At 43.4% G+C, this 10,875-nt stretch overlaps 1 protein-coding gene across 2 annotated transcripts in view; it reads right to left on the reverse strand.

The window, feature by feature from the left end:
* LOC111961706 (collagen alpha-2(I) chain) overlaps positions 1-4,839 on the reverse strand; it is a 96,876-nt gene extending 92,037 nt beyond the window's left edge. For both annotated transcript variants that reach the window (XM_023984167.2, XM_023984166.2), the window contains exons 1-3: positions 4,702-4,839; positions 2,938-3,096; positions 1,228-1,420 (exon numbers count right to left, since the gene is read on the reverse strand). In XM_023984167.2, coding sequence (XP_023839935.1) covers positions 1,228-1,296 — 69 coding nt within the window. In that variant the 5' untranslated portion in view covers positions 1,297-1,420; positions 2,938-3,096; positions 4,702-4,839. The remainder of the gene's footprint in view (positions 1-1,227; positions 1,421-2,937; positions 3,097-4,701) is intronic.
* Between the last annotated feature and the right edge of the window lie 6,036 nt (positions 4,840-10,875).

Here is a 10,875-nt window from a genome sequence, read left to right on the forward strand (position 1 = left end):
ACATAGTTGTGTTCTATATTGTGTTATGCAGTATATATTTCACAGACCTAAAGGAACTGTCTGGACAAATGCTACCTTTCCTCTGTGGAGGAACAACAATACCATTTAAAACTGGTTTTAAAGCCTGCTTAACCTTCACGAACACCCATTAGCAAAGGCCTCATCTATATCAGCTCCTTTATTGTGCCTGTAATGTAGAGAAAGGAAATGGATCAACTGACAATAAACACTTAAACAGAGACAGGGGAAGCGATGTTTTCTCCCCTTAGTTGTCCTGAAGTGGATGACCGTTAAGGTGAAAAATGTGAGGTGTGCTAAAGTTCCAGTAAAGAGGAACCTGGCGGGAGGAGACTGTTACCACCTCAGATGAGGAAGCTTAATCCTCGGTAGGGGTTTGTCATAAAGACCTGTCGCTGTGGGAGAGAAGGCGATGGAGAATCAATCTTGGCTCTGGAATGAGCTGAGCACAAAGCCAGATTATGCTGCCTGCTGTCTGTCCTGTCCTGCTCACCCCCCCCCCCCCCCTTCCCGCTCTGCACTCATTCTGTACGCTCTAACACGCATCCTTCATAAACACTGGCTCTGGCTGCTGGCTTCTGCTATGGACAGCACAGGGATGTCTTCATGTGTCTTGGGGAATGGGGGCAGTTGGTGGGGTCAGGGCAATGAGAGGAGCCCCCATCCCATCTCACCCCCCTAAACCTCCCTTACAGGTTGGGTAGGGGGATTGCTAGACCATTGGGTTCCTATACAGTGTGCTGATTCACAGTGTTTTTTGGCTACAAGGTTTGACAGCACCTACATCCTGCAGACCGGTACTGATCTTCTATGATAAATGACCCACCATTCAACAGAAAGGGCACTCAGTTATTGAGTCACTCTGAACAGCAGGAGATGAAGCTGTATAGTCTATGTTGCATAATGTGTTGCTGGTATGTTGCATGATGATTTAGGCAAATACATCCTCTTGTATGGAAACATGCAGGAGAAGGGAGGAGAGGAGTGGAGAGAGTAGAGGAAAGGAAAGGAGAAAAGAGGAGAGGGGGAGAGGAGAAAAGAGGGGAGGAGAACAGAGGAGAGAGGAGAGAAGAGGAGAGGAGAACAGAGGAGAGGAGAGAAAAGGAGAGGAGACGACAGAGGAAAAGAGAACGGAACTGGAGAGGAGAGGAGGAAAAAGAAGAGAAAGGAGAGGAAATAAAGAGGTGGAACGGTAAATCCAGTACTTACCTCAAAGGGTGTCTCGAAGCCCTCTATGATCCCTCCCAACAATAGTAGGCCTTCAGGGGTGATGCCCATACCCTGGTACACCCAGTCCACACTTTCCACCAGGGCACAGTCCACATACAGCGCCAGCCTAACAGATGACACACTCACAGCTACGTGGTGCCACTGGCCGTCAGACAGACCACTGACCGGGAACCTGGGAATCGGGTCAAAACAATGTAATGGGTGATGTCATACAGTATGACAAACATTATTGAGAAGGAAGTGCATGTCTCTGTTATGTGCTGTTTTGGCAATAATGTGAAGTGTGTGGTGCATGTTGGCCCTCTAAAAGCTTCACTTCCAAGACAGTGTTGAGATTCAAATATAGTCACACCTCAAATATCAGCTGTAAATTTCATGCACTATACAAGTACCAAGGCAACAAAATGACTCTGTCCATCTTCTGGCCAAGTCTTAAGTCTGTCTAACAGAGATGTATTGCTTAAAATCCACTGTGGCTTAAGAAGAGAGGAACAAGCAACCTGCCAGTAGGCTTTAGAAAAACAGCCCTTGAATCGTTTCACCCTCAGTCAACATACACACACGATTTTGCAAAAATGGGCCCTTTTGTCATGTCTTATTTAGAAAAAATATTTAGTTTCTTGAAAAATACTTTTAGCAACATAAATACTTTTCTCATTTTGGTTTACCTGGTTTATTTAGAAAATATGATTTGAATTCCTTATTGAATACATATGACTGTTTGCTTCTTGTGCTTGTAAACCTGCACTGAGGCTACCATAAACAATATAGTTACTTGTTGAAATTGTTATGTATTTATCATTTTTAAGTAGTTATATTGAGAATAAGTAAGTGCTTTACACCTAAAGACAGGAGTGTGATATTTATTTACTGTTTAAATATATTTTTTAACAAATGTGTAGATTGTGGTGGTAATTACTGTGTAATGACAGGGTAATGGTCAAATGCATTGCTACAAACACAGTAAAATATTAAGTAATAAGCAGTACTGAGCAGGGAGGGGTATACCCATTTTACACTTTATGGTGGTAATAACCTGTAAATCTTCATTACAGACGGTAAGGACACAAAATAAAATATTCTCTTATCTTGACAAATTCAAATGTACTTTTCTTGGAGGTAGAGATATAATATCACGTACTCTCTACCTCATATCCTTGTTCGCCACTGTCACTTCCCAGTTCTTGGGTGAATTGATTTGTAAAATGTTGATAAATACTACAATTGATCACTTTATTCAGTGTGATGGTGATGACGTAAAACTGTGGGACAACTGTATTTCGTAAAACAAAATATATTTTTAGTGCTTATGAACATTAAAAAGTACATAGCTTTCATTTATTTAAAAAAATTTTTAAACAGGTGCATTAACTATTTTCAAATTATCAAAATGTTTGTTATTGAAATACATAGCAGAAGGTCAAAGTCAGGGTGTGGGACAACTGCCTTGTCAATTCAAAACAGTGAAATCCAGAAATAAAATGCTTTGGAAAATGAACAAAAAAACATAAATTGGAAAGATTTAAACAAAAGTTTAAGGTTAATTTGTGACAACTTAACATAGGTAATAGATTAAAACCAATTATTATATATATTTTTAAATAACATCTACCTGAGACCTAAAAAAAGCCTGTATTTGCAAAATCACCACAGATGGGCAGATAGACATACACAGACACACAGACTCACTCGTAGTGGCGCTGTTGCGTGCTGATGAAGGTGAGTGTGTATGCGCTGATGCGTAGTTGCAGCAGGATGTGGCTGTCATGGCTGAGCAGGGTGAGCACGCTGCGTTCGTCTCGCTGTGGGCTTCGTAACTGCACCAACAGACTGAACTCATCTGCAAACCTGTACAACACAATGCCGGTACACAGTGTCAGTCTCTGTGTGTACAGTCGTGGCCAAAAGTTTTGAGAATGACACAAATATAAATTTTCACAAAGTCTGCTGCCTCAGTTTGTATGATAGCAATTTGCATAAACTCCAGAATGTTATGAAGAGTGATCAGATGAATTGCAATTAATTGCAAAGTCCCTCTTTACCATGCAAATGAACTGAATCCCCAAAAATCCCACAAAAGGACCAGCTGACATCATGTCAGTGATTCTCTCGTTAACACAGGTGTGAGTGTTGACGAGGACAAGGCTGGAGATCACTCTGTCATGCTGATTGAGTTCGAATAACAGACTGGAAGCTTCAAAAGGAGAGTGGTGCTTGGAATCATTGTTCTTCCTCTGTCATCCATGGTTACCTGCAAGGAAACACGTGCCGTCATCATTGCTTTGCAAAAAAAGGGCTTCACAGGCAGGAAATTGCTGCCAGTAAATTGCACCTAAATCAACCATTTATCGGATCATCAAGAACTTCAAGGAGACGGTTCAATTGTTGTGAAGAAGGCTTCAGGGCGCCCAAGAATGTCCAGCAAGCGCCAGGACCGTCTCCTAAAGTTGATTCAGCTGCGGATCGGGCACCACAGTACAGAGCTTGCTCAGGAATGGCAGCAGGCAGGTGTGAGGGCATCTGCACGCACAGTGAGGCGAAGACTTTTGGAGGATGGCCTGATGTTAAGAGGGCAGCAAAGAGCCATTCTCTCCAGGAAAAACATCAGGGACAGACTGATATTCTGCTAAAGGTACAGGGATTGGACTGCTGAGGACTGGGGTAAAGTCATTTTCTCTGATGAAACCCCTTTCCGATTGTTTGGGGAATCTGGAAAAAAGCTTGTCCGGAGAAGACAAGGTGAGCGCTACCATCAGTCCTGTGTCATGCCAACAGTAAAGCATCCTGAGACCATTCATGTGTGGGGTTGCTTCTCAGCCAAGGAGTGGGCTCACTCACAATTTTGCCTAAGAACACAGCCATGAATAAAGAATGGTACCAACACATCCTCCAAGAGCAACTTCTCCCAACCATCCAGGAACAGTTTGGTGACGAACAATGCCTTTTCCAGCATGATGGAGCACCTTGCAATAAGGCAAAAGTGATAAATAAGTGGCTCGGGAACAAAACATCAATATTTTTGGTCCATGGCCAGGAAACTCCCAACCTTAATCCCATTGAGAACTTGTGGTCAATCCTCAAGAGGGGTGGACAAACAAAACCCCACAAATTCTGACAAACTCCAAGCATTGATAATGCAAGAATGGGCTGCCATCAGTCAGGATGTGGCCCAGAAGTTAGTTGACGGCATGCCGGGGCAGATTACAGAGGTCTTGAAAAGTAGGGTCAACACTGCAAATATTGACGCTTTGCATCAACTTCATGTAATTGTCAATAAAACCTTTGACACTTATGAAATGCTTATAATTATACTTCTGTATTCCATAGTAACATCTGACAAAAATATTTAAAGACACTGATGCAGCAAACTTTGTGGAAATTAATATTTGTGTCATTCTCAAAACTTTGGCCATGGCTGTGTGGTGTGTGTGGGGGGGGGGGGGGGGGATTTACCCGTCAGTGAAGAGTTGTGCAAGGGGCAGGACAGGGGGAGTACTGTCCCACCTGCAGCACCGGACACCTCAGAGCATCCAGAGACATGGAGGCATTGCTGCTGTTGGACACCTGCAGCGAGAGTTCTTCTAGAAGGTTCACCTCCTCTGTGGAGGGAAAGAGAAGACAGACACACAGTCAAATAAAGCTGTGTAGCAGTCATGGCGGGTTCAAGCCCTAACTGTCAGTTCACAATTCTGTTGTCCCTATGGAGGCAGACCCCTATCTACTCATCTGTGACACTCAGCTACCATTCCAAAGATCACCCTGTGAAAAGAAACTCCTTGTACCCCTCTCAATGGACTTCTGACCATAATGTTCCACACAGTAAGCTTCATTTTCTGTGAAAAGAGGGTCAAAAACAGCCACCTCATTCCATCCACTTTGCCCATCATTTAATATACTAAATTGGTATAAACTATTTTGGGAACCATTCCTTCTGGACTGTTGAGGGATAGAACAAATACCAATAGTTTCAAAATGGTGGTGCTCTAGTGTGTACCATAGTGCCCTCCATTGTTTTGGTCTTCCTTCCATTTTTCTGTTTGTGTAACATGCCATGGTGGGGTCTATGGGCTGTTGTTGAGGGTTGAGGAGCCCCTCCTAAGGGTTATGAATACAACAGTTGATCAATGGTGGAGAAAATGACTTAAGTCAGCATTGAAAGACATGTATTGTTGTGTATTGATTGGGCTGTAACCTGCAGTGCCTGGCCTTATTCTAAGGTCACCTGGGAACTACACTATCTAAGATGAGGAGGGCTTGAGGCCAATTAGACAAACAGGCAGTACTTTAGCACAGCAGGTACTGCAGGCAGGCAAATCAATTAGCCTAGACTGAACTAACCTTCCCCTGTAAGAAGCAGGAAGGAGAGAACAGCAGAGGTAAGTCAGGATTGTAATAGCAGCACTTAACATAGACTTGGTTTAACCACAGTGAACATGCTTCATACCGCCACAGGGCTTGTTTCCATGGAAGGGGAGCTGCTCTTAGAGCAGGGGTGTCAAACATAGCCTACTTACAGGGTCCAATCCGGCCCGTGGGTGGTTTTAGTAAAAAAAAAAAAAACTGAAAAGAACATATACATTGTCACACCCTGATCCTTGTGATTGTCTCCATCCCCTCCAAGTGTTGCTTATTTTCCCCAGTGTATTTATCCCTGTGTTTCCTGTCTCTCTGTGCCAGTTCGTCTTGCATGTTTCCAAGTCAACCAGCATTTTCCCCCGTTCTCCTGCTTTTTGCATTCTCCTTTTTCTAGTCCTCCCGGTTTTGACCCTTGCCTGTTTCTGAACTTTGTACCCGCCTGCCTGACCATTCTGCCTGTCTTCACCATGAGCCTGTCTGTTACGGCTCTCATTGGTAGAAGGAAGAGTGGACCAAAGCGCAGCGTGGAAAGTGTTCATGATTCTTTTATTTCAAAAACACTCAAACAAAATAACAAACGTGAAAACGAAAGCGCACAGTTCTGGCAGGCAGAAAACACGAAACAGAAAACAAGATCCCACAAAACCCAAAAGGAAAATGACAACTTATGTATGATCCCTAATCAGAGACAACGATAGACAGCTGCCTCTGATTGGGAAACACACACGGCCAAAAACAAAGAAATAGAAAACATAGACTTTCCCACCCGAGTCACATCCTGACCTAACCAAACATAGAAAATAATAAGGAACTCTAAGGTCAGGGCGTGACACTGTCTGCCACTCTGTACCTCCTGGACTCTGATCTGGTTTTGACCTTTTTGCCTGTCCACGACCATTCTCTTGCCCACCCCTTTAGATTAATAAGCATTGTAAGACTCCAACCATCTGCCTCCTGTGTCTGCATTTGGGTCTCGCCTTGGGCCTTGATATACATATATATACAGTACCATTCAAAAGTTTGGACACACCTACTCATTCAAGGGTTTTTCTTTATTTTTATTATTTTCTACATTGTAGAATAATAGTGAAGACATCGAAACTATGAAATAACACATATAGAATCATGTAGTAAACCAAAAAGTTTTAAACAAATAAAAATATATTTTATATGAAATTCTTCAAAGTAGACACCCTTTGCCTTGCTGACAGCTTTGCACACTCTTGGCATTCTCTCAACCAGCTTCATGAGGTAGTCACCTGGAATGCATTTCAATTAACAGGTGTGCCTTGTTAAAAGTTGATTTGAGGAATTTCTTTACTTCTTAATGCGTTTGAGTCAATCAGTTGTGTTGTGACAAGGTAGGGGTGGTATACAGAAGAAAACCCTATTTGGTAAAATACCAAGTCTATATTATGGAAATAACAGCTCAAATAATCAAAGAGAAACGACAGTCCATCATTACTTTAAGACATGAAGGTCAGTCAATCCAGAACATTTCAAGAACTTTGTGTTGTCGCAAAAACTGGCTCTCATGAGGACCGCCACAGGAAAGGAAGACCCGGAGTTACCTCTGCTGCAGAGGATAAGTTCATTAGAGTTACCAGCCTCAGAAATTGCAGCTCAAATAAATGCTTCACAGAGTTCAAGTAACAGACACATCTAAACATCAACTGCTCAGAGGAGACTGCGTGAATCAGGCCTTCATGGTCAAATTGCTGCAAAGAAACCACTACTAAAGGACACCAATAATAATAAGAGACTTGCTTGGGCCAAGAAACACGAGCAATGAACATTAGACTGGTGGAAATGTGAGATTTTTAGTTCCAACCGCCGTGTCTGTCTGACACAGAGTAGGTGAACAGATGATCTTCGCATGTGTGGTTCCCACCATGGAGCATGGAGGAGGAGGTGTGATGGTGTGGGGGTGCTTTGCTGGTGACACTGTCAGTGCTTTATTTAGAATTCAAGGCACACTTAACCAGCATGGCTACCACAGCATTCTGCAGCGATATGCCATCCCATCTGGTTTGCGCTTAGTAGGACTATCATTTGTTTTTCAACAGGACAATGACCAAACACACCTCCAGGCTGTGTAAGGGCTATTTGACCAAGAAAGAGAGTGATGGAGTGCTGCATCAGATGACCTGGCCTCCACAATCACCTGACCTCAACCCAATTAAGATGGTTTGAGATGAGTTGGACCGCAGAGTGAAGGAAAAGCAGCCAACAAGTGCTCAGCATATGTGGGAACTCCTTCAAGACTGTTGGAAAAGCATTCCTCATGAAGCTGGTTGAGAGAATGCCAAGTGTGCAAAGCTGTCATCAAGGCAAAGGGTGGCTATTTGAAGAATCTAAAATCTATTTTGATTTGTTTAACTTTTTTTTGGTAACTACATGATTCCATATGTGTTATTTCATAGTATTGAAATCTTCACTATTATTCTATAATGTATTTAATAGTAAAAATAAAGAAAAACCCTTGAATGGTGTGTCCAACCTTTTGACTGCTACTATATATATACACTGCTCAAAAAAATAAAGGGAACACTAAAATAACACATCCTAGATCTGAATGAATGAAATATTCTTATTAAATACTTTTTTCTTTACATAGTTGAATGTGCTGACAACAAAATCACACAAAAATTATCAATGGAAATCAAATTTATCAACCCATGGAGGTCTGGATTTGGAGTCACACTCAAAATTAAAGTGGAAAACCACACTATAGGCTGATCCAACTTTGATGTAATGTCCTTAAAACAAGTCAAAATGAGGCTCAGTAGTGTGTGTGGCCTCCACGTGCCTGTATGACCTCCCTACAACGCCTGGGCATGCTCCTGATGAGGTGGCGGATGGTCTCCTGAGGGATCTCCTCCCAGACCTGGACTAAAGCATCTGCAAACTCCTGGACAGTTGTGGTGCAATGTGGCGTTGGTGGATGGAGCGAGACATGATGTCCCAGATGTGCTCAATTGGATTCAGGTCTGGGGAACGGGCGGGCCAGTCCATAGCATCAATGCCTTCTCTTCTTTTTTATTTTTTATTTTTTTATTTCACCTTTATTTAACCAGGTAGGCTAGTTGAGAACAAGTTCTCATTTGCAACTGCGACCTGCCAAGATAAAGCATAGCAGTGTGAACAGACAACACAGAGTTACACATGGAGTAAACAATAAAAGTCAATAACATGGTAGAAAAAAAAGAGAATCTATATACAATGTGTGAAAAGGCATGAGGTAGGCAATAAATCGAATAATTACAATTTAGCAGATTAACACTGGAGTGATAAATCATCAGATGAACATGTGCAAGAAGAGATACTGGTGTGCAAAAGAGAGAAAAGTAAATAAATAAAAGCAGTATGGGGGTGAGGTAGGTAAATTGGGTGGGTAGTTTACAGATGGACTATGTACAGCTGCAGCGATCGGTTAGCTGCTCGGATAGCAGATTTTTAAAGTTGTTGAGGGAGATAAAAGTCTCCAACTTCAGAGATTTTTGCAAATTCGTTCAGTCGCAGGCAGCAGAGAACTGGAAGGAAAGGCGTCCAAATGAGGTTTTAGCTTTAGGGATGATCAGTGAGATACACCTGCTGGAGCGCGTGCTGCGGTGGGTGTAGCCATCGTGACCAGTGAACTGAGATAAGGCGGCACTTTACCTAGCATAGCCTTGTAGATGACCTGGAGCCAGTGGGTCTGACGACGAACATGTAGCGAGGGCCGCCGACTAGGGCATACAGGTCGCAGTGGTGGGTCGTATAAGGTGCTTTAGTAACAAAACGAATGGCACTGTGATAAACTGCATCCAGTTTGCTGAGTAGAGTGTTGGAAGCTATTTTGTAGATGAATCGCCGAAGTCGAGGATCGGTAGGATAGTCAGTTTTACTAGGGTAAGTTTGGCGGCGTGAGTGAAGGAGGCTTTGTTGCGGAATAGAAAGCCGATTCTTGATTTGATTTTGGATTGGAGATGTTTGATATGAGTCTGGAAGGAGAGTTTTGCAGTCTAGCCAGACACCTAGGTACTTATAGATGTCCACATATTCTTTACAGGAACTGCTGACACACTCCAGCCACATGAGGTCTAGCATTGTCTTGCATTAGGAGGAACCCAGGGCCAACCGCACCAGCATATGGTCTCACAAGGGGTCTGAGGATCTCATCTCGGTATCTAATGGCAGTCAGGCTACCTCTGGCGAGCACATGGAGGGCTGTGCGGCCCCCCAAAGAAATGCCACCCACACCATGACTGAACCGCCAAACGGTCATGCTGGAGGATGTTGCAAACAGCAGAACGTTCTCCACGGCGTCTCCAGACTCTGTCACGTCTGTCACGTGCTCAGTGTGAACTGCTTTCATCTGTGAAGAGCACGGGCGCCAGTGGCGAATTTGCCAATCTTGGTGTTCTCTGGCAAATGCCAACGTCCTGCACGGTGTTGGGCTGTAAGCACAACCCACACCTGTGGACGTCGGGCCCTCATACCACCCTCATGGAGTCTGTTTCTGACCGTTTGAGCAGACACATGCACATTTGTGGCCTGCTGGAGGTCATTTTGCAGGGCTCTGGCAGTGCTCCATGCGCTCCTTGCACAAAGGCGGAGGTAGGCGGTCCTGCTGCTGGTGGTTGCCTCCTACGGTCCTCCACGTCTCCTGATGTACTGGCCTGTCTCCTGGTAGCGCCTCCATGCTCTGGACACTACGCTGACAGACACAGCAAACTTCTTGCCACAGCTCGCATTGATGTGCCATCCTGGATGAGCTGCACACCTGAGCCACTTGTGTGGGTTGTAGACTCCGTCTCATGCTAGCACTAGGGTGAAAGCACCGCCAGCATTCAAAAGTGACCAAAACATCAGCCAGGAAGCATAGAAAATGGGAAAAAAAAAAAAAAAAAGTTTTTTTTGGGGGGTTTTCTGTGGTCACCACCTGCAGAACCACTCCTTTATTGGGGATGTCTTGCTAATTGCCTATAATTTCCACCTGTTGTCTATTCCATTTCCACAACAGCATGTGAAATTTATTATCAATCAGTGTTGCTTCCTAAGTGGACAGTTTGATTTCACAGAAGTGTGATTGACTTGGAGTTACATTGTGTTGTTTAAGTGTTCCCTTTATTTTTTTGAGCAGTGTATATATACACACACACAGACGTGCTCAAATTTGTTGGTACCCCTCCACAAAAAATGAAGAATGCACAACTTTTCTCTGAAATAACATGGAACTGACAAAAGTAATTGGCATCCACCACTGTTTATTCCATGTTTAATAGAAAT

This window comes from Salvelinus sp. IW2-2015, linkage group LG4q.1:29 (assembly GCF_002910315.2).
Source record: "Salvelinus sp. IW2-2015 linkage group LG4q.1:29, ASM291031v2, whole genome shotgun sequence".
Taxonomy (NCBI): domain Eukaryota; kingdom Metazoa; phylum Chordata; class Actinopteri; order Salmoniformes; family Salmonidae; genus Salvelinus; species Salvelinus sp. IW2-2015.